Raw genomic sequence first — 24,767 nt, 5'->3', positions numbered from 1 at the left:
AGTCACCATTTCATCATCCTCATAGTCTCATTGAGCATTCCAATGTTCTATTTAATATCCAGAATGCTGGAGTAGACAATGCAGCACTCTTCAAGTACAAAGTACTTCAAGGACTGACTTGACAATATGTCTGTCGTGCTCTGTCGTGCTCATGTAAATCTGAAGGTAATCAACATCCTTCTCTACTCATGCCAGCTTCAGCCATATATGGTAAACTGTCATCAACATAGTCTGATGGGCTTGTGATTGCTTGCTGTAAAGTAGCCTATGTGATGCTACGGAGCATAATGATAGAACACATGAGACAGATGGAGAAAAAAAGGAGGTAAAGAAAATGGAGAGGAGGGATGTTGAACTATAGGGACACATGAAGGAAGAGTAATAATGCATGGTTGGATGAGTGCTTCTAATTTCAAAAGTGATTCAGATGGAAGAATGAACAGCTCTGTAGAAGAGTATGGAATGCTGTTTGAGTCAAAATTAAATAAAGAAATAAATATGGCTATGAAATAAAATAAATAAAAACATATGGCAATAAATAATTAAATATAGCAAAATAAAAAAATATAACTGAATTCATTTATTTAAATAAATACAATTACTTATTTCAAAATGATTTATTTCAAAAGATGACATTTATTTATTTCATAATGCCATATTTATTTATTTCATGGTACTTTTATTTCATAATGTCATATTTATTTATTTCATGGGAATTTTATATTGCCATATTTATTTATTTCAATGGACTTTTATTTAGTTTTTTTTTCATAGCCATATTTATTTACCTATATTTTGACTCAAACAACATTCCATAGAAGAGTGGCTGAGGTGGCTGTCAGTCATGCCAATCGAGGGCGGATCTCTCTGCCCCTGTTCTTCATGAGGGCACAGAACGAAACCAGAGCTTGAGCTGGCATCAGGTGTATCCTTCGCATTTCTATTTGTTTTTTAACTATTTAATCATTTACGAATTTCTGGTTTATTCTGTAAATTGCCTCGTTGCTATGCGATCTCTGGAGCCAGTCATTGGATTTAACAGAACAGAGTTGTTGGGGTCATCCTGTTGCTACAGTATGTTTGTGAGTTGCCTCCCGTATGCTGTGTGACCTCGGCTGAGCACTGTGTGGAGGCGCTGAAAGCTTCAGGAACCGTGAGGAGAGCAGAGGATTCCGAGCGCGGGGAGAGAAATGAGGAGGAAGCAGCTGTCTGTGGCTGGCATTGTATTTGCCTGGAAACTGCTACTGTCACTCAGGTAAGACCTGGCTGTTTTCTTACTCACTTAGCTGTTTACATGTCCTTTGACAAGACACAGATTTCGGAATATGGTGAACCTAGGAAAGTTTGAAGGGAGCTTCACGTTGTATGTGTAACTAAATTGTTTGAGATTTCATATTTTTTCATGTTTAGTATTGTCATTGAATTACCACTGAAATGTTCATGCAGTTTACTTAAATATATTTATCTGTTGGTCTTTTGTTTGTATGATTTTTATTTTATTTTAATAAATTGAGGACCTGTATATTGTGTCATATTTTGGTGGACTTTGAATATAATAATGCTTAGCAAACATTATTATATTAAGTTGCTTAACTTAATGTTGTAAAAAATGCATAAATCTTGTTTAATTTTTTTAAAATCAGCCTTAAGTACAGAGTGTTTTCGGCCTTAACCTTTCTCAACAACTAAATATTCAGCGATTATGCCTGTGTGTGTCAAAATCCAACAACTATTTAATGTTGCTAATCATAGTTATCATTGATTCACAGAGGACTGAAGGACTGACTGTTGATATAAGAGGTGTTTTTATAGTGAAATAGCATTAAGCCAATATGGTGATGGAGGAAGAGTTTCCTGATGTTGCTGTAGCAGCATAGGAGTCAGGACCTGAGGGTACACTGTAACAAAATTTCCTGTTAAATTACAGTAAAGTACTGGCAGCTACAGTTGCCAGCTTGAAACTGTTATTCTACAGTGTACCTACTGTGATCTACAACAACAGTTTAGTACTGTAAAAATATTACAGTACTGTGCTGTATGTAAAATAAACATTACAGTATTATACTGTCAGCTCTTTGGTTGCAATTATACTGTTATTTTACAGTTCCTACAGTATTCTCCATTAAAAACTTATTACTGTAAAATTGTACAATGTGATCTTCACAATAATATGAACAAATGATTTAAAAGTTGTACATTTAAAAATGAAAACCCCTGAAATAATAATAATAATAAATTAAAATAGCTACCACAGAAATGGCTCAGACAAGAGATGGCCTTACAACATTAAGCATTTATTAAAGCTGAACATTTTCAGTATCTACAAAATCCATAAAAACACCATTACTACTTGGTTGTCAGAATTTTTCTTGAACTATGACAAGTGATGGCTAACATTACATTCATTAAACTTTGTACTTTCCTCCCCGGGTCAAAATTGACCAGGTCTGGTTTGACTGTTTGCAAAGCATATGAGTACAAATTATCAGCCAATTCAACTTCATTTAACCTTACTGCTAGTTTTTTTCCTTCCTCCTTCCTCCCTTCACCCAAAGACAACAGTTGGGTTAAAGTCACTGCATCAAATGCATAGCAGCTAGGAAAACGAAGTAAAATCTAACTTAATTACACACATTCCGTTAACAATAACATATCAAACAGGCTCTCAACAATGGTAAGTCCAAAAGTGAACCTGGACAACTGAGACAGAGGGACTGAACTATACTGGCTAAATAAAGCCCCACTCAAAGTCCATCAAATTTTTTAGTAGAGTGGCCACACGGGGATTCACCGTTGTTGCCTTTTTGTGGACCAGCTTCCCCGTCTTCTTTGATACCACCTTCTCCTGGCTGGTCTTTCTTCCCCTCTCAGGATTAATCCCAATGAGGTGCCTAAAATGTAATAATAGAAAAAGTATATAAGATATTAGGTATGGTAAGTAAAGATAATTTGCATTAATATGGAACCCTATCACATTAATTGAATAAAAAATGAAAATGTCTTTTTATGATAATGACCCCTGTTTCTCATAATTATGAGAGAATGATCAAAAACTATTTATGAGAAACAAAACATTCATGATTCAGGATTACAAGAATTCGTATCATCTGGCATCGCTTGTCAGGAGCAGGTCTCTTGCTGTTGGCAATGGCTGACTGCACTTCCTCTGGCATTTTATCCCATGGGACGTCAAAGGTTTTATGCCACTTACTGGATATGTTGGCTGATTGTCTTAGGCTGTGCGAAGTACATGGCGTTGATGGTTCTGAAGAGCTTGACAGAGATGAAATGCTGGACAGTGAAGATGAAGAGCAAGGCAATGGACTAGAGAGCGAAGTCAGACTTGTATGTGTTGAGTCATCGGGCAAGACTTGTAGATCAAGTGTGACTGTAGTAGATTCTACAACACATGGAAATAAAATATATTATTATTATCACTATTTCACAATATTTGCCACATATGCATGCAAACTCATATCATAAACACTAGAGATTGTGAATTTGTATGGCAATTCCATTAATTTTTTTGAATAGACGTTAAGCTAGAGTACAATAATAAAAACTGTATAGTCTGTGGCCAGCCCAAATCACTACTTCATTCTGCGTTCATTCCATATGTCAGCTGAGTGTAAACTTTCTTGTTTTTGACCAAGTACTGCAGCTTTAACTGGACATGAAAACACTATATTGATAATACTTACCCATTTTGAATGCCTCCAGAAGTTTCCTTTGCTGGATAACAGGCAAGAGATCTTTGAGGTCATCCTGCTGCACGTATTTGAGGTCCTCTGTTGATTCCACACCCGAGATTTCAAGTGCTGTGATGATCTGTTTTTGAGTATCCTCAGACAAATTGGGCAAAGTCTTATGGATGATGACCTTTATTTCATCACCAATGGATGACATGAATCTAAAATGTTGGGACAGAATGATGAAGAGTTAGCAAAGACATACCCCAAACTGATACTCAGGCAGTGGGTAGTGATCAAGGAGCTCTGCTTGACTGACACAGTAGAAGGCATATATATATTAAAAAACAACTATGAGTTTGCATGTGCCTGACGTGCAAATGTATTCCTGCAGGTTTTGCCACATATGTTGCAAATAATCATGTTTTAACTACAGGCCTTCACAGCAAACAAATATTTAACTAGTCAACTAACCTGTAGCTACTGTATATTACATTAGTCCATATTTGAAGCTACTTTTTAGCTTTTTGCATCAACCTGAGTAACAAGCTTCTCCCTATAAACTTGAAAAAGTAAAACAACAAATGGTAAAATAGAACCTTGTAGCCCACCTTAATTAGATCTGACTACAAATCAAATGCCCAAGCCAACTCATGCTAAGTTAAGCAATGTGCTTCAACAGAAAGCTAAACTTTTGTCCACATAGTTGCTAAATGAGTTACGTATGCTAGCGTGTGGCACGTACTTTTGACCCAATCTTTTCGGTAAAAAACAGTCAATAAAATGTTAATCCAACACAAAATCACATCAGCATTATGCTAGCAAGATCATATTGACCTTCTTAAGAAAGCCACGGGGACAGGATGGATGAAGGTGCTCTGCGCAGTTGACGAGAGAACGGTGAGGAAAACAGCAGGTGATGCCTCTTGTGCTCCATCCAGTTTGGTGCTTTCAGTACAAGAGTCCGGATGAAAACTAATTCTTCATCTTCTTGTTATTGTGTCCTCAATCTCAAATAAACACACTGATGTGTAGGCCTATTTTTAATTTCATTTAATGTTTTATTTTGCTCAGATGAACTATTAAACGGACCGAAGATCAAGTCTGATTTAAAGTGAAACTGAAAAAAATAAATAAATACTGTACTATACTGTAAGATTACAGGTAGTTTGCTGTAAAAAATTAATAAATACTGCTTTTTACTGTAAGATTACAGTAAATTACTACTGTGCAAAATATCCAGTATTTTTACAGTAATTTGTTACAGTGTACCACTACCGTATCTATAAGCTCAGGCTGGGGAAGATGTTAGTTAGCTATAGCTCTGTGATCCTCTTACAAGACCCACCACTTATGAAAACATGTATATACAAGGCACACGTTTACACGTGTGTAATGGGAGAGGTAGACCAAAAATGTTTATAGATACAGTGGAGATAAGGAGCAGGAGAGAACTTGAAAGAGCATTTAGAGCCCAACAGTACAAGAATATTAGCCTGCTGAAAGTTGAAGAATCCAAGACTTTTTTCAGTCATTGAGCAGTTACTTGAGGTGACCAAAATGTTCCCAGATATTGCTGCAGAGTGAGAGCTTCTTGCCTTTACACTGCCATGCATGGCATAATCATTCCACTGCAACAAGTTTTCCTGTTTGCCTGATTTTTCTAGGATGGGTACAGGCAGCTGCTGACCCAGAGAAACTTCATATGATATATTTTTCTGGCTTTGTATCTAGTATTTGAAGAAAATGTAGCGCATTTGTTAGCAGAGTTATCAGGCATTTGCTAGGAGAGCTAACTTGTACATTGTTGTCACTCTGCATATCCTGCTGAACATCATTTAAAATCAGGCAGTTGACAAAATATTGCTCAACAATCTATATGCGACAATTTTATCGAAGCACAGAATCCACTGCAGTAAATAAACAAAAGAATTGTAATGCTAATTGATCTGTTGCTGCATTGAATATTAACCTGTTTTATTAGATTTGTTAAATTTATAGCCTCTTAGAGGTGGGGCGAGAACAGTTCAATGTGATTAATTGTATGAAAGTGAAAAAGGGTGCACACTTCTGAATAGTGTCTCAATGAAGTGACATGAAATGGGTATAATTGTCAGATCGTTTAGGTAAAGTTCCAGAAAATGTGAGACTTGGTCCCAACTCTGTAACTGTAACTGTAATATTACTGTAATATTATTATAGTAATATTATGATGCTGTGATGTATTCGGAGAACCAAAAGTGAAGCTCTTAGCTGCTAGAATACACCCCTTACTGCTGTTACACAAGAATGGCTCATAAGATACTGTCTTCAAAACAATCAATAATAATAGATTTGCAAAAGGCAAGTTCAGTGCCAAATCATATCTTTGTTCCCCATATATTTACCCTCCCCTTTCTTTCTCCCTCAGCTGCACATCCTTTTATTAATAGAATTGTTCACTGTGTTTAAGTTTTATTTGCTTTGGTATTTAAAATTTAAAACTAAACAAATGTGGATTCAAGCAAAACCAGCTGAAAAGATAAAAACTGCAGTAAATCCTCTTACAGAGTCATGGATGAATTCAAATTTTAATGGAATTACAGTCTGTCACTCAACGGGAGCTGGGCTGGATCTGCCTCCAGGTTGTGAATACTATGTAATACTTTTTTTCTCCCTCTGTTACCTTTGTAGTTGTATTTTTGTTATTGTTGTTTCTTTGTTTGAGGACCATTACCAATTGTCACTGGCCATACCACAATATAACATCTAGAGCAATGTATTAGATATTATACATTTGGCCACTGTATGTTAGTGTGCATATATGCGTAGTGCTCAGCATGAGTGAAGACATATAGGCAGGGCCGGCCCAAGCCTTTCGGGGGCCCTAAGCAGAATTTGATATAGGGGCCCCCCCTCCCACCTAGCGGAGTCATTTGCGCTCGACGATTATTGACAAAAATGTCACACTACAATGATTTGACAATGAATTAATTGAAATTATCAATTGTATTAATACTGAATTACGTAGATGTGATTTCCTGTATTTTTTATATGGCCAGCTGTAGAAGGGAAATACCTAAATTTAAGCATATTCATAGCATTTTGCTTTTTGACTTATTGAGATGGTGACTTGGGCTTGGGCTTCAGTGCCCCTTGACCTCTTGGGCCTGGAAGGCTCATTCAGTTGCTCTCATGCCAAAAATATTCTAGACTTTTGTCCCTTGATAGACCCCTGTATTATTATAGTCGTTATTTACACCAAAACAGTCACCTTTTAACCTTAGAGGGCACTTAGATCACAGATTTATTTTAAACTTTCATATTCAAAGTGAAGCATCAAGTGTGGTTTACTGAAGTTAAATTGTAAAATAATAAAATACAACAGCATTTTGTAATTTTTTTAAAGTATCAGTTTAATAAACAGATCTTTCAACAGATTTGTAAATGTGCAATCTTAAACTGAAATCAAAATACACGCACATTAATATTATCAAAAATAACATTAAAAAATAAAAAATAAATAATGATAGTGCCTCTGTATTCCAAACAAACGATCACAAACATATTAAATAAATAATTTGCAACTGTGCAAATGCGCATTAAGTTAGCAATTGCCAATTACAAAATAAAACCAAAATAGACAAGCATGAATATATTAAAAAATAGAACGTTACATAGATACATAGATAAAATAATGAAAGTGACTCAGTATTTGTGCCTTTTTGTAGAGCGCAATCGCTTCTCTTTTAGAACTGCTTCTGTATTCATCCGCTCACAAATCTCTTTTGCAGATGTCTGTGCATCAGAGAAGCCTTTTTGCCGGTAAATGATCAGTTCACTTTTGTTCTTGTGTACAAGGTTTACAGCTACATCAAGCTGCATGTTGGTTGACTGTAGGAGCTTGCTGGTGATGTTAATTTTCGTCAAAATGTCAAACCAGACAGCACAACAAATCTGAAACCGAAATGACCCTATTTCTTCAGCAAGGGAGTTGGCTTCAACAGCCACTACAGGGTCAGTGGCTTTATTCCTTACTTCTAACAGGGCTTCCCTCACCTTCTCTGCCTGGTATTGGCCCCATTGTCGTAAGACTGCCCCCGACAGTCCTGAAAAGGGATGTTCAATTCCTCAAGCCTGTTAAGGATTAAATTGGACAAACCCAGGCCAGTGGATTGTGGAGCTATGATAAATCCCAAAAAGTGCTCTTTTATTTCTGGTGTTTTGCCCAGAGTGACTGTGCGCACCACAACAGACATTTGTTCCTGGTGACTAACATCAGGTGTACAGTCTAATATGATGGCATAATATTTGCAGTCCTTGATTTCTGCCACCATTGCCTCCATTATTTTGTCACTGATACACTCTATCAGCTCATTTTGGATAGTCTTACCCAGGTACGTGTTGTGCTGCATTCCACTATCAATTCTCCTGATGTAGTCTTTTAACACTGGGTCAAATTTTGCCATCAGTTCTACCTCTTTCAGGAAGTTCCCATTGTTGGCCTGATGCAAAGTATCGACAGAACCCCTGAAAGCAAGATTCCTCTCTGCCAAAGACTGAATGATGCTAATCAAACGTGTAAGAACATCTCTCCAACGATTTCTTTCTGCCTCCAAAAGGGCCATTTCTGTCGCATCAATAGTCTTCTGCTTAGAAAGACGGAGGGCAAAGTCTTTCCACTTCATCATATTGCTGCAGTGATCTACACTATTCTCATGCTGTTAAACCAATCACGCTGTCCCTCTGTTAACAGTTTTGTGGACTTTCTGGAGAATAATTTGCAACAGAAGCAGTAAACCGCATCATTCTTCTTTGAATAAATTAGCCAGCTTCGCTTGATTTTTTCCCCATTAACTAATTGTCTACACGTATAATGGTAATGAAAGCTTCGACCATCAGATTTTTTGGGGAAGGTGAAGGTGTCACTAATTTGCACTGGCCCTCTTCTTACCAGATCAGTCCTTTCTGAGTCAGACAGGAATGCTGACCATTCAGCTGGGTCAATTGGAGGAGCTGTTGATCCACCTTGATAGCTGGTGCTTGTTGAGGGAGTGGATGGGACATCCATAGCAGTGGATGCTGTAGAAGGACCTGTAGGGACATTAGATACAAAAATAGAATCATAACATAACACAAGATATTTCACAGATAAGTAAGGCAACATAAAACAAAAACTGTTAGATTAACTGACCTGTCATGCCGGCTGACCATTCAGCTGGGTCAATTGGAGGAGCTGTTGATCCACCTTGATAGCTGGTGCTTGTTGAGGGAGTGGATGGGACATCCATAGCAGTGGATGCTGTAGAAGGACCTGTAGGGACATTAGATACAAAAATAGAATCATAACATAACACAAGATATTTCACAGTTAAGTAAGGCAACATAAAACAAAAACTGTTAGATTAACTGACCTGTCATGCCGGCTGACCATTCAGCTGGGTCAATTGGAGGAGCTGTTGATCCACCTTGATAGCTGGTGCTTGTTGAGGGAGTGGATGGGACATCCATAGCAGTGGATGCTGTAGAAGGACCTGTAGGGACATTAGATACAAAAATAGAATCATAACATAACACAAGATATTTCACAGTTAAGTAAGGCAACACAAAACAAAAACTGTTAGATTAACTGACCTGTTATGCCGGCAGAGGTTGAAGTCGGTGTATCAGTGACTGTCAATGCTGGTAACTGTTCCTCAATGGGTATGAGTTCTTCCTCACTTTCAGGTGACTGTAAGTCTGCTGGGGGTGAACCTGCAAAGATAAAATAAATAAATCAACAAATAAAAAAAATGTATTTTTTTTTTTTTTTAAATGTGTCATGTCATATTAAAAGACTATGTAGCCATTTGCCATCAAGAAAAAATTCACCTGCTGTATCATCAGCTGTGGAGGCACTGACACTTGATGACACATCGGGGGCAGGTACAGTTGGCTGTGCTCCAAAATACTTCAACAGTGTTCCTGAAAAAATAACATTGCAAAAGTGCATAGTTGATAGTGAGTTTATGAAAAATGAGTTTATTTTGCCATCATTACTTACACTCATCAACAAACAATTCCACACCTAACCATTCCTATTCTTGTGTGGCAAAATGAGGCACAGCCTAATTGCAGTGTGGTGAACACTTAACATCCTAAATATAATATTAATACAATATAAGTATATTTTCATCACAGACGTCTCCTCACCTCAACATGGTGTTTTCTTATAAAGAGCAATAGGCCATCTCTCAACAAAGATCTTAGAGCAGAGCGCACATTGTGCTCCATCTTTGGCTGAGATGTCACTTTTACTAACGTGCACAGGCACAGCAATGCTAGCTTGCACCCCTTACACCTACAAGGTTAAGTTCACCTTTGGCTGTTTCCTCCAATATAAACCGATATCTCACGGACTAAGACTCTGCACTTAGTCGCTGTCAGACTCACCACTATGTCACATTTATAAAAAAGTACTAAACTATGAACGCTTTCACGTGCAAAATCAGAGACAGTGTGGTAAATTTGCCGTCAGTCTCGTTTTCATGTAGCTAGCTACTAGTGCTAATGTCCACCTCAGTCAGCGAGCTAACGTTAGATTAAGCCTGGTAAGAGCTAGCAGTACATGCTTGATTGAACATCCTAAACACTGCCAATATCGTTGACATCTGATATACACCTAGATAAATGTATATTAATGAGATACATACACTGTTGATGATGTATATAGCTCATGTGATGGCAAATATAAGATGACATTAACTCGCTAGCTAGCTAGCTAACTCCTATGATAGCTTGAGCTGCTCCTCCCTCAAATGAGTTCAAAACATATTTTAAATAATCATGCAAACATACCTTTATCTTGCTCTTTTTTCTCATCTTCTGTCCTTTTCTTTTTCCGTTTTTGGGCACCAGAGAGATACGTCCTTTTAGATGACATGCTTTATTATGTCCCTTCCAACTTAACCTTGAGTATTATGCAGTGTCTGTCTATGACCGCGAATTATCTGTCAGCAGATTGAGCACGCAGTTGATATGCATGACTCGAACGCTGGCAGTTATATTGATTGTAAAATCTGAATTTTCTTGTATCGATGTATTCTTTATTTCATTCAATCAATCAGGTCACTTGTTTAAGTTATTTAATATTATTATTATTTTTAATTATTTTTAATTATATATTTTTTCCTGATAGGGGGCCCCCTGGCGGTCAGGAGGCCCCAAGCGGCCGCTTGTATCGCTTATGCCTCGGGCCGGCCCTGCATATAGGTTTATATAACAGCTGATTTCATAGTACATTTTCTCTTTTCTCTATTCTGTGTATATTATGAAACTCCCTTCCTCCACTGCTGTATGTAAAGGCACTAGGTTAGATTTACAATGGTGTTGAATCTTTTGTATTTTTTGTTGAATGTTGTTTCAGAGCCTTCCCGTACAGAACCACATTCTAAGCTTCACTAAGTACTGGAAATAATAATTTTTATTGGAGACAGAGCAAGATCAAATGACAAACACAATTGTTAGTTAGTCAACTGAGCAGTTTTACTGCAATAACTTTCCCCAGGAACTAGGAACCTTTGCAAAAACATTTCCATCACAGGGACACCTGAATTGAATTAAAAAATGTTATGTCTCCGTGCCGGTGACAGCCAGTGGCAGGAGACATTAAGTTTGGGGGTTTTCTGCCCATACATATGCACGAAGTCCGTACCCCACATTTGGCACAAACATTAACTTGGACTCAAGGATTAGGAAACTGGATTTTGATAGCCAAAAGTCAAAGTTCAAGGTCGCTGTGGCCTCCAAAACATGTTTGGCCTCTTGAATGTGATATCTCAAGTCCACCTAGAGGGGATTCCTTCAACTTTTGATCAGTTGTCATGTAAAGATGAAGTGATCGATTTCAGCTGTCAAATGTCACAATGACCTCAAAGGAATCTTAACAAAAAACATGTAGAATTAAGGCTACAAGTGTTATAGGTCTCAGGTTAAGAGCCCATAAGCAGATACAATTTCCTGTATGAACAGGAGAAAGAATGAGACGGGTGGCAGGTGCTTCTGCCCAGTGCAGCTTCACCCTTCAGAATGTATTCACAAATATGCAAAATAATCATTTTCTTTCTTTTTATCACGTTTCTGTATTTTTTTTTCTATGAATTCAAATGTTATCTTATTGATATAAATATCCAATGCCACAAAATACCTCTATACATCTCTCCTTACACTCAAATAAAAACACACATTCTCAATTTCTCTGTTGAGTAAATTCAGTGTAACATTGCATTAATGACATTCTTGTTCGAGTTATTAGTAGTTCACAACTACTGACTAATAAACATTACCAGGACACATTATCCTTATTTAATCTCACTAATAGTGCAAATAAAACAGTGTTATACTGAAAATAAACAAAATTAATTAACACAATGCTACAATATAAATGCATTAGCTGAGCAAGCAAAAATCGAATTTCAACCTTTTGAGAATATCAAAAATATAAAACTTGGACTTTAACAACATTGTATGTACAGTTTATATGTTACCAACTCGTATAACCAGAAAAATAGTATTTATCAAAGTGAAATGCGCTGGAGCCAAAACCTAAAGCGCAAGTGTATATTACTTTGGACACAACGGAAAGATTACTGCCGCCGCCATCTTAGGCCACTAGTGACACAGAGGAAAACCGTAAGTTCAGTTGGTCGTCAAACCACATATACACAACAAATATTCTTACACATTCAATCTCACGTGTAAATCAAATGGTAACCAGTTGATGTATGTAATTATTCACATCTAAAAAAACACTTACCTGTATGAACAGGTGAAAGAATGAGATAGACGGTGCTTATGTCCAGTGCAGCTTCGCTCAGTATAATGAGGAAGTGAACAAAAGTCTGCGATCACAGAGAGGTGGTCTGGCTCTCGCAACTAACATACAGTATGTCGGGGTGTGCTGTGGCAGTTGTGAAGTTGCTTTGTAGTAGTTTTAGTTGTAGTTGGTTGACAAGGCTCGTTATTGTGTTATGCGTTGGCATAGTGCATGAAATAGTTAAATGTCCTGTTGAGGAATCTTGTTGCTAGTAGGTGGTTCTGTGATTATGTTGTAAAGTAAATGTGATAAAGTCAGGTCATCAAACATGATAAGTCTTGTGCAGTTTGGACAATTGGTCAAATTAGTGGGAGAGGAGGAGCAGAATGCCTGCAAATAGCAAAAACTAAGCAAAAACAATATTAATCATTGAAATTTTGTAGGGGCACTATCAAGCCATTTTTGATGACCATATAAGGGATGCACCAATCTGATATTAATGTAGGTTATTGACCAGATATTGACTTGGTTATCCGATAATGGGGCTGATCCATGGGGCTGATCTATTCACTTTAATTCTAAGTTTGCGAAGCTTGCCTTATTTATTGTCATCAAATACTGGGACGGTGGAGAGGAGCACTCGCTCCGTGTGCCAGTGCCCTTGTTGGAGGCACTCTGACTCAGCCAGTGGAGCTTGTGCGAGGTGCCTGGCTCTCACTCAGTCACTCACAGGGCTGGTGGAGAGGGGCGCACTCGATATTATGAGTTAGCACATCGTAAAAACAACAATTAAGATATTATCGTAGGCAATAAATATCGCACACCCCACAACTAACACATACAGCAACAACATGGAGTGAGCCAAAGAGTCAGCTGTATGCAGGTATTTCACGCTTGCTCTGCCAACAAGATCGATGGCTACTTGCAATATCTGCAAAAGAAATGTTGTGAGGGCTGGTGGTAGCACTGAAAAATACAACACAAAATCAAGTACCCCCAGAAGCATCATGCTAAAGTGCATGCCTAGGTCCTACAAAACAAAAGAGGAGACAAAATGACAAAGCACTTAACTTTGGCGGATGCACTGCAAAGACGTGAGAAACTTCCAACCAACAGTGTGAAATTGGTTCTGGAATTCATTGTTGTGGATGCGCAACCCCTGTCTTTGAAAATGAAGATCGTCAGCTTTCGCCACTTGAAAGACCCGGAACAAAGGTACATCTTATTGTCACAAAGATATTTTTCCGAGAGTGTGCAAAAACATATTCGAATCATAAGGGTCTTGGGACCAACTTTCAGCCGGATCTGGTCTTGTGAATTTTTGTGCTGATTGGACAATATATAGTGAAGTTGAAAGAACTTATTTGATACCAATCTGATTAATCCTCTAGGAGGAGTTTGTTAAAATACAATGCATGGAAATGGCCTTATCCAAGCAAAAATTGTACATTACATTTAGAATGGCCGATTTCCTATTGGGTTCAGAGTCTTTTTTGTAAGTCTAGACATGGTACATAAATACTTTTGGTGTGTTGCTGGAAACATGTAATTTGTTGTGAGTAGGGGGCTGTAGGAATAGAATGAAATAGTCGGGAGCTTTCTTTTTTGCTGTGCCTCTTGTGCGCACATTTCTTTTACCGGCAACAGAGAACTTCCTGGTGCCAGGGCCACGGCTGTGGCCACATCGTGGATTATGATGGTGGATCGCGAATCAGAGATCATAATCATAATGGCGGATACTGCATTGTGCTGGCTGATCGTGATGGTAATGACAATTCCTGTATCGTGCTGGCATCTGATCGAAGTGGTGGACCATGATTAAGGTGGCAGCTGATGGTGGATCCTGATGGCGGTAGTGGATCATGACAATGGACTATAATGGTGTATCCTGATCGTGGTGGCAGCTGATCATGGACTATGACTACAACAAGATTGCTTGATATACAATATGTCTCCTCAGATACCCTACTGATCAAAAAATTCAACAATTCAATTACCTTCCATCATGCTACAAACTATTTACTCTAACCATTTTTCTGACGTTCTCCATTAAATGTGGCATCTATTGCACTTCTGTCCGTCCTGGGAGAGGGATCCCTTACATGTGGCTCTGTCTGAGATTTCTACATTATTTTTTCCCTGTTAAAGGGTTTTTTTGGTAGTTTTTTCGTACTCTTATTGAGGGTTAAGTTTAAAATCCTTTAAAGCAGTGGTCACCAAACCACTCGATAACGATCTACTGGTCGATCTCGACAGCCTTCACTGTCGATCTCCGTAACTCTCTGGACTCAGTAGTTGCGGTTGCTCCGCAGATCAGCTGTTTGTCAGTTGTCTGTTGTTCACACATGCAGTGTGTATGCTACTGGTGGCGGAGCTATAGGTTTATCTACTGCATTTTCTTCAATACAAGTCACATAATGTACTAAAAAAACTGTCAGGACCCCACAGTATGATTGAAACGATCATATTTTATTTGTATAGCCCATATTCACAAATCACAATTTGTCTCATAGGGCTTTAAAAAGGTGTGACATCATCTGCCCTTAACCCTCAACAAGAGTAGGAAAGGTGTTAAAGAAAACCTTTTAACAGAGGTAAAAGAATGTAGAAACCTCAGAGAAAGCCACATAGGATGGACAGAAGTGCAATAGATTCCACGTAATGGATAACGTCAGAAAAATATGAGTAATTACAACATTGGTTAGAATAAATAGTTTGTAGCATAATGGAAGGTAAATGATTTGAGGAATTAATGTCAATAATGGTAGTATATCTGAGTTGACAAATTGTATCAAGCAGTCTTGTTGTAATCATAGTCCACAATCAGCAGCCACCAAGAACAGGATATAACATCATGATCAGATGCCCTCCTAGTCCATCAGGATCCACCAGCAGATGCCAACACGATACAGGATCTGTCATTACTATCAGGATCAGCCAGCGCGATACATGGTCGCTGGTGTCGCATCAATCAACGCACCATTAGTACAGATGAATGGATTCAGAAAGTGAAATGCTGGAGTGCTTTTACTTTGAAACGGGTTCAGTAAGTGTTGTAAATACATTGTGTTTCACAATAATAAGATAATGTTTATTTGTTGAATTTATGTTACAAACATATATGTTTGCAACACATTGTTTGGCATTTCAAAATAAAAGCACTACAGCATTTCTGTTGACGGATTACATTCTTTTGTTTATTGTGAAATATTTGCAGGAGCGGGAGCATGCAGGGCTTCACTGTTATTTATTTGGGTACACAGGACTACTTTTATAGAAGACAATGCCTATATGTAAGACCCTAACTGTCCCTATCCTCTATTTTCTTGGCCTCTGCTCTCTGGCTGAAATCAGCATCATGAACTGAGGACGGGTATGCAGAGAGAAACACAAATGTCTAATGTGTCTATATGTGTTTTCCAAAGGCCCATTGCCCGCTGGATATCTGCTCACTGAAAAGCTGTGTGTACTTGGGTTAAGCCAGTCCTCCCATTTGCATGTTTGAAATCCCCCATGAGAAATATCCTACAACTGTGGTACATTATGCATTAATAAATTATGCATTTTTGAATCCTGCTAGACACAATGGCCTATGTTTGAGGTGAAAATGAAAGGGCCTGCAGCAGTGGTGGCATATTCTAAATCTGGAGAGCAGTGATTGAAGATAATTTGTGCTTATGTCAGTGCACTAACTAATGACTCTATTCCATCTGCATTGTCAGTCACACAGAAGAGCCAAGATGACAAGCCCCAGGCGAATACTCAATTATGTTGTGGTGGGGGTTCACAGACATCCCTCCATCTTTCATGACTAAAATCAGGGATTGGCCCAGTTTGATTTTTCCTTTTTGGCCACAGGTAAAAACATGGAAATACTTCATCCATGCAGAATTGATGTTGTTCCAGTAGGTTTTGGATGGTTCTAAATAATTAGCAAAAACCTCAGGAAAGAAAACATTTTTAGATACCAGATGGTGTAATTGAAGTGATATTTCCCTTCAAGTTGGCATGTGCTGGTCTGTGCTTTGCCAACTCCAGCTCTCTTACAACCAAGATAGATGAGATCAGAAGTGTAAACAGCTGTATGTAATCATGGTATGTAATCAGCTGACGTGAGCGTATTGTGTCACTTTAGGTATTCATTGGTTTTTGTGTATTAATTGCTGCTCTTCATCTCTCATAATTCTGCTATTATCTGACCCACTGTCACACACTCGTAATGTTTTTCACACTTATATCTCTCCCTCTCTTCACAACTTGTTCACTATTTCACAGTGATTTACACGCTACTCCTGTCTGGTGTTAGCTAGCAACTTAGCTTTAGCAGCTAGCAATGGCTTGTCCCTCTCACTCCCCTGCTCTCTCCTGCCCAGTGTGTTTGATGTTCAGTCACTCCTCTGCCTTCTTTAACCACAACGGTACATGTATTAAATGGTAAATGGTTTGTATTTATATTATTAGGATTAGAGACATGTAATAAGATACAAAGGCATAAACAAGTCAGAGAGTAGGCCTGGGCCGATAATCAATAAATCAATTAATCGCACGATAAATTAAAACGAACTCAATCATTTTTTCCGACCTCGATATATCGCCATGTGCATGCGTGTTTGTTTTCCTCGTCTCACGCCTCCAAGCAGGCTGGATGACAAGAGGGTTCACTCTGTGCTTGGTCTCAGCACCTGGAGGCGTATGTTGTGGAATGAACGGAGTGAACCCTCTTGTCAATCATCCAGTCTCTTTGTCTCTGTGGGGGGAGGCGAGGCCGCTAGCATTGGCTCCACACACAGAGTGCAGCAAGTGAGCGTCGTGCGGAGCAACGCGAGGAAAAAAGATGATTGTAAAGCCAAATGCCACAGCCCCGGTGTGGGAATATTTCGACTTCAAACCGAATGAGCAAGGTGAGCCCATCAACACGGACGATTGGTTTGTGTGTGGTTTTATATTTGAGTGCTGTTTTTCTTAACAGAGACGGGGTCTATTTTATTGTTTTTGGTTGTGTTTTTTATTCAAGTGCAATTTTTGCTAACAGAAAGAGTCCATTTTATTTTTTGTTTATTGTTTTTTGTTTGTTTTATTTATTTAGGATATTTAAACGTTCTTGAAATTACAATTAAAATGGTAAAAAACACAGAGAAATAAAAGTTTATTGTATTTGAAAGGGTGTGCATTATTATGATATATTATCATGTTGACAATAATATCTTTTATCGGCAATAATTTGTGGGACAATATATCGTCCAGCAAAATTTCTTATCGTCCCAGGCCTAGCAGAGAGAGAAGAAGAGAGAAGGTGCTGGTTTCTGGTGCCTGATGGGTGATCCCCCAGCAGTCTAGACCGTGTCTGCCTCCCACTAAGAGTGGGAGCTGGTTCCACAGCAGAGGAGCTTGGTGACTAAAAGTTCTACCACCCATTCTACTCTTAGTAACTCTAGGCACAACAAGGAGACCAGAGTTTAGGGAGTGAAGTAGTCTGTGGGGGAAGTAAGGGGTAATGAGCTCTTTAATATAGGATGGGGCCTGATTGTTGAGCGCCATGTAGGTCAGTAGGAAGATTTTCAAATCTATCCTCTGTTGAACAGGGAGCCAGTGAAGGGAAGTTAAGACAGGAGTAATGTGATCCTATCTTCTGGTTCCTGTCAGTACTCGCGCAGCAGTGTTCTGCACTAGCTGAAGGGTTCTTAAGGATCTGCTGGGACATCCTGATAATGAGGAGTTGCAGTAGTCTAGCCTAGACTGCAGAACTAATAGACTGAGGAACAGGTTCTATACATGGGCTGTCAGAACACTGAACTCAATAAAATAACTCCTATCCAATCCAACCCTAACTACTTACTTTGCACTACAATCAACCACAGCTACCTCCTCTTGCACCTCTCTTGGCACTATTTTGTATAGTTTTTAGCGTCCTGTAAACATGTTTATTTTATTCTTATATTTATTAATTTTTTTACTGAATGCACCTTTCAGTGGCAACTGCTGTAATTTTGCCATGCTTCATTGTGTGATGACATTAAAGGCATGAATACTGTGGCAGTAGACCATGCCACGGGGTTCCCACCACGACAGCCAGAGATGAACCAGTCCAACCATTGCGTGCTCAGCAACATCTTTTTATTGCATGCCAAAAGAACTGACAAAACATTGAACTTAAAGGGTCCAGCACCTTCGGCTGGACCATTAGCTTCACCCAGTCTCTTCCCCAGTGTGTGTGTTCTCTGGAGGCAGCTCTGCTGCTGCCTTTTCAAGCATGAGGATCAATCAGCTAACAGATCTCATCTGTGCTGACTCTGTGGTGCAGGTGAAGGTGCTCTCTAAGCCCCTTTTCAGATTTCAGCTCTGCTTTCAACACCATCATCCCAGCTCTGCTCCAGGAGAAGCTCTCCCTGCTGAGTGTGCCTGACTCCACCTGCAGGTGGATCACTGACTTCCTGTCTGACAGGAAACAGCGCGTGAAGCTGGGGAAACATGTGTCAGACTCCCGGACCATCAGCACCGGATCCCCCAGGGCTGTGTTCTTTCTCCTCTGCTCTTCTCCCTGTACACAAACAGCTGCACCTCCAGCCACCAGTCTGTCAAGCTTCTGACGCTGGCGGACGACACCACTCTCATTGGTCTCATCTCTGATGGTGACGAGTCTGCCTACAGGTTGGAGGTAGACCATCTGGTGAACTGGTGCAGCCAAAACAACCTTGAGCTCAACGCTCTAAAGACAGTGGAGATGGTTGTAGATTACAGGAAGAGATCAGCCTCACCTGCCCCCATCACCTTCTGTGACTCCACAATTGACAATCTGGAATCTTTCTGCTTCCCGGGAACTATCATCTCCCAGGACCTCAAGTGGGAGCTGAACATCAGCTCCCTCATCAAGAAAGCTCAGCAGAGGATGTACTTCCTGCGGCAGTTGAAGAAATTCAACCTGCCAAAAACAATGATGGTGCACTTTTACACAGCCATTGTTGAGTCCATCCTCACATCCTCCATCACCATCTGGTACGCTGCTGCCACTGCCAAGGACAAGGGCAGACTGCAGCATGTCATTTGGTCGGCAGAGAAGGTGATTGGCTGCAATCTACCGTCGCTCCAGGACCTGTACACCTCCAGGACTCTGAAGCGTGCAGGAAAGATGGTGGCTGATCCCTCCCACCCCGGTCACAAACTCTTTGAGACACTCCCCTCTGGCAGGAGGCTGCGGTCCATCAGGACCAAAACCTCACGCCACAAGAACAGTTTTTTCCCATCCGCTACTAGCCTTATCAACAAGGCCCGGAACCCACCCTGACACTCTTTCACACTCCACCTCTGCCTCCATATGTCACATTGACACTGCATTCACAACTCTATGCGTTACATTAACGCTCAGCTATATACTAATATTGGAAATACTCTGCATACTGTGAACACTATAATTACTCAGCTGTACTGCTCTTCTTATTTCTTTTTTTTTACCTTAAAAAAACATACTGTGTATATATTTTTATATTTATATTGTTAAATTTTAATACTTGATTTTTTTATCTTGTTATATTTAGAGATGCCTGACATGCACCAACAACATCAAAACAAATTCCATGTATGTGCAAACTTACTTGGCAATAAAAGCTTTTCTGATTCTGATTCTGATGCTGCATGCATTTGCCTCTGGTGACACAAATGGATACAAAAAGGCCAGATATGACCTACGCAGATCCATCAGGAAGCCAAGAGGCAGTACTGACTGAAGCTGGAAGGCTACTACAACACCTCAGACTCCAGACACATGTGGCAGGGCCTGCAACACATCATTAATTTCCAGCAGAAGAACAGCAGGGTCACAGCCAACCCCAACACATCACCAGATGAGCTGAACGAGTTCTATGCACGCTTCGACACCCTCAACACCAACCAACGTAGAGGGATTCTACCAGCAGAGGCAGCACAGAGCTCTTCACCCACTGTGACCATAGCCGAGGCGAGCAAGGTCTTCAGGAGGACTAACCCCCGAAAGGCAGCTTGCCGTGCCCTGAGGGCCTGCTCCACACAGCTAGCAGAGGTCTTCACAGACATTTTCAACCTGTCACTCTCCATGTCATCTGTGCCCACATGTTTTAAGACCACCACCATAGTGCCCCTCCCAAAGAAAAACAATATCACATGCCTGAATGACTATCGCCCAATTGCACTTACTTCAGTTGTAATGAAGTATTTTGAGAGGATAGTCAAGTCACACATCCAAAAGGACATCCCTGACACAATAGACCCCCTTCAATTTGCATATCGTCAGAACCGTTCAACTGACGATGCCGTCAATTCAGCCATCCAAACAGCCCTTTCACACCTGGAACACAAGGACACCTATGTTCGAATGCTGTTTGTGGATTACAGTTCAGCCTTCAACACCGTCATCCCCAGCAGACTGACTGAGAAGCTCTCCACCCTTGGACTGACAACCTCCCTCTGCTGCTGGGTCCTGGACTTTCTCACAAACAGACCCCAGGCTGTCAGAGTCGGTAAAAGAACATCCAGCACCAAGACAGTGAGCACAGGGACCCCCCAAGGCTGTGTACTCAGTCCGCTCCTGTACACCCTCTTCACCTACGACTGCATCCCCTCCCAGAGCAACACCACCATCGTCAAGTTCGCTGACGACACCACCGTCATTGGGCTGATCACCGGTGGAGAAGAGACAGCCTACAGGGAGGAGGTGGCTCAGCTGGTTTCCTGGTGCCGGGAAAACAATCTCTCCTTGAATGCTGAGAAGACCAAGGAGATGATTATGGACCCGAGGAAGAGGAGGAGAGACCAGCACGCCCCACTGCACATCGACGGGACACAGGTGGAGAGGGTGAAAACCTTTAAATTCCTTGGAACTCACATCAGTGAGGACCTGACCTGGACATACAACACACAGCAGACCATCAAGAAGGCTCAACAGAGACTCTTCTTCCTGAGGAAGCTGAGGAAATTTGGACTGTCCACCAAACTCCTCAGTAACTTCTACAGGTGTACAGTGGAGAGCGTCCTGACGAATTCCGTCATTGTGTGGTATGGCAACTGCACAACCCAGGACAGAAAGGATCTCCAGTGTGTCATTAAAACGGCACAGTTCATCTGTGGAGCTGCCCTCCCCCATTACAGGACACTTACAACTCCCGGGTTACAAAAAGGGCACAGAGCATCATCAGGGACCACACTCACGCACAACACAGACTATTCGCACTCCTACCATCTGGCAGACGCTACAGGAGTGTGAAAGCAAGGACTACTAGACTGACAAACAGTTTTTATCCCCAGGCCATCAGGCTCTTGAACCACGGACCATAACCACCATCTACCTCTATATTTGCAATTTTGCACAAGACATTGCACATTACATCTACTATGCACATTGTTTGAATTGCCATTATATTTCACTTTGATCGGTCATCTGTTATCTTATTTTTTATTTTAATTATGTTTATTTTTCATTCTACTTATATATTTTGCATTGCATATGCACTTTATATTTTATATTTTGTATTTTATATATATTTTCTTCTGTTTTTCTTTTTATATTAGTAAGCACAGTTCTTTGGTTGGGCAGATGCAAAGTAAGAATTTCATTACCCAAAAATAAACCGCTGTGTCTGTTATTGTGTATATGACAAATAAACATCTTAAATCTTGTTACAAGTTAAAGTTGGGACTACTTCAGGGAATATGTGTCACAGTCAGTCTCCCATCCTCCCACCTCTCAGTCAGTCTCCCATCCTTCCACCCCTAAGTACTTTTCCATGGACTCCGCCTGCTTCATCTACCAGCCTAGCCACACCCTCTCACCAATCCAACACAGCTGCTCCTCATCACCTGCAATCAGCCCAGTATATATTCACCAGCTCCACTCTCAGTCAGTTGCCAGATTGTTCTACGCCTTCATGCAAGACTTTCCAGCATTTATCTCCGGACTGATTCTTCGTTGCCGACCTGTGCAAATACGATTTCAATTTAATTGAATTCAAACAAATGTTTTGTCTTTATATCTCACAGCTTGTGGTGCTTAGAACTTACAAAATCAATTGCATCCGTGATGTTCTCTTCTTTTTGTTTGAATTGCTACTTCCCAAACCCCCTGGCATTTTTTTCCTTTTCTGCTTCCTATTTTGCTAGTTTATTCTCCAAGGTTTTTCAGTGCAAAGTGTAACAGCTGTGCTGAGATACAGTAAGTTAATGCGAGATGACATCTGCACACCAATGTGCCACACTCTAGTTCATGCAAAGAAGCATGAGTTATTTAACTATTTCTAATATACATGATCAAATTAATCTTAGAATGCTGCATTGATGCACATTGTGATCATCTTTATAGAGCCAAAATTTAAAAAACTGTCAGCAGATATAAGATTATAAAACTGATTTTCAGTCCAAGCAGATGTACAGGAAAATGGTTGTATTTATGGATGCATTTATAGATGTGGACATCTCTAATAAAAAAGTGGGTACACTTTCAGGGTCTGAAAAGCCCTGTAATACATTTCGCTCCGACTAGTATACTAATCATACCCTACAATCATGGATTCGTGGTAATGTTTCTTTCCTGTTCAATTTTGCTAAGAATGCTTTTTGCTATGCTGTTACATAATCATAGGGATAAACCAAAGTCTCCTCACAACTCTCTGTATGGCGAAATGCTAAAGGCCTCTTCTCTCTGTCTGTTCGTGTCAGCATCATGGGGATGTTTTGTTGCATAATCAGAGAGCTAGTGATAAATAATTCTGTCAGCACTTCAAAACCAAACCTCTCCCAGACTGGGCTGGGTTTTTTTAGCATCTTAGTTTAAAACACAGTTGATATATTGTTTTCAGATGGATGCTGATGCATAATCCTCAGGAAATTGTTAGTCTGAGCATGTTAATTACTTGTTACCTTATCACAATGAAGTTTGAAGAAAGAGGTTTTAGGCAATGTAAAACAGATAGAAATATGTTACTATCTTATTTACGTAGAATATCTTCAATTGAAAAATTCTGAATTAATCGGTTTGTTATCTTCTATATTTTTCCAATGTTGAGGTCATCTTCCCAAGCCAATTCAATTCAGTTTTATTTGTATAGTGCCAAATCATAATATACATTATCTCAAGGCACTTTTCATAGATGGTCAAGACCTTAAAATCTTATTAATATAGAGAAACCCAACAGTTCCCACAATGAGCAACACTTTGGCGACTCTGGAGAGGAAAAACTCCCTCATTAACAGGGAGTACCTCTAGCTTCTTAACAATTAAAATTATAATCATCAGGGAAAAAATTCAACACTTCCTTACCATCAATACAGATACATCATCTAGCAGAGAAACCATAGAACTTCCTGTAGCACCAGATTTACATTATATACACCTTTTCTTTGATAGATCTTTCATCCTCTAAACCAACAACTTGTCTATTAGACTCTGTCCCAGCTAGACATTTTAAGGAAGTTTTTCCTCTTATTGACAGTTCCATATTAAATCAGATTAATATATCTTTGTTAACCAGCTATGTACCACAAACTTTTAAGGTAGCTGTAATTAAACCTCTACTTAAAAAGCCCACTCTTGATCCAGATGTTTTATCTAATTATAGACCTATATCAAACTTTTCCTTCATTTTCAAAATCCTTGAAAAGGCTATTGCTGAACAGATAGTACTTGGATAGTAATTGTTTGCTGGAAGGCCTTCAGTCAAGATTTAGAAATATATTTGCATTGAGCAGATGGTGGAAATATGAATTGATATTAATGTGTATATGGTACAGTGAATAGATAGAGTTGCATAACTGCCTTTGTTTGTGCATATTTATGGTCGTACATTGAGCCTTTAACAGAAGTTGCAAAAATAATTCATATGACCCTCCTAAGTGCTTTTTTGGGAGGATATTGGGGTCCTAATTGTTGGCTTATATTTGGAATAAAAAGTGACCTTGGGCTTGAAAATGTTGTAGACCACTGCAATAGATCATAAGACCCTTTTACAGAGACTTGGACAACATGTAGGGATTAAAGGAACGGCATCAGGCTGGTTTAAGTCGTATTAATCAGATAGATTAAAATTTGTTAATGTTAACAATGGCTCCTCTTCCGTTAATCCTCAACAAGAGTAAGGAAAAACTACCAAAAAAACCTTTTAACAGGGAAAAAAATAACGTAGAAACCTCAGAGTGAGCCACATGGGAAGTATCCTTCTCCCATGACAGACAGAAGTGCAATGGATGCCATGTGTAATTGAGAACGTCAGAGAAATTGAGTAATTACAGCATTGATTAGAGTAAACAGTTTGTAACATGATGGAAGGTAAATGAATTGAGGAATT

General features: G+C 39.6%; 1 protein-coding gene and 1 long non-coding RNA gene across 11 annotated transcripts in view; one reads left to right on the top strand and one right to left on the bottom strand.

The window, feature by feature from the left end:
* The first annotated feature begins 845 nt into the window (after positions 1-845).
* glra3 (glycine receptor, alpha 3) overlaps positions 846-24,767 on the top strand; it is a 115,213-nt gene continuing 91,291 nt past the window's right edge. For 4 of the 10 annotated variants that reach the window (XM_069530109.1, XM_069530107.1, XM_069530104.1 and 1 more), the window contains exon 1: positions 860-1,255. In XM_069530109.1, the coding sequence (XP_069386210.1) occupies positions 1,191-1,255 (65 nt within the window). In that variant the 5' untranslated portion in view covers positions 860-1,190. Of the gene's footprint in view, positions 1,256-17,227; positions 17,364-24,767 lie in introns of those variants that run through there. The other 6 variants (XM_069530111.1, XM_069530112.1, XM_069530105.1 and 3 more) reach the window with 4 other exon arrangements.
* On the bottom strand, positions 2,274-15,067 carry LOC138411145 (uncharacterized). Its single transcript, XR_011243797.1, has 6 exons — positions 9,540-15,067; positions 9,303-9,422; positions 4,527-9,202; positions 3,702-3,910; positions 3,212-3,400; positions 2,274-2,891 (listed from the first exon to the last, which is right to left on the bottom strand). It is a non-coding gene; the product is annotated as an uncharacterized lncRNA (long non-coding RNA).

Source organism: Paralichthys olivaceus, chromosome 8 (genome assembly GCF_024713975.1).
Source record: "Paralichthys olivaceus isolate ysfri-2021 chromosome 8, ASM2471397v2, whole genome shotgun sequence".
NCBI classification, from domain to species: Eukaryota; Metazoa; Chordata; class Actinopteri; order Pleuronectiformes; family Paralichthyidae; genus Paralichthys; species Paralichthys olivaceus.
The sequence above is the reverse complement of the archived record's forward strand: the minus strand, read 5'-3'. Positions and strand labels throughout refer to the sequence as shown.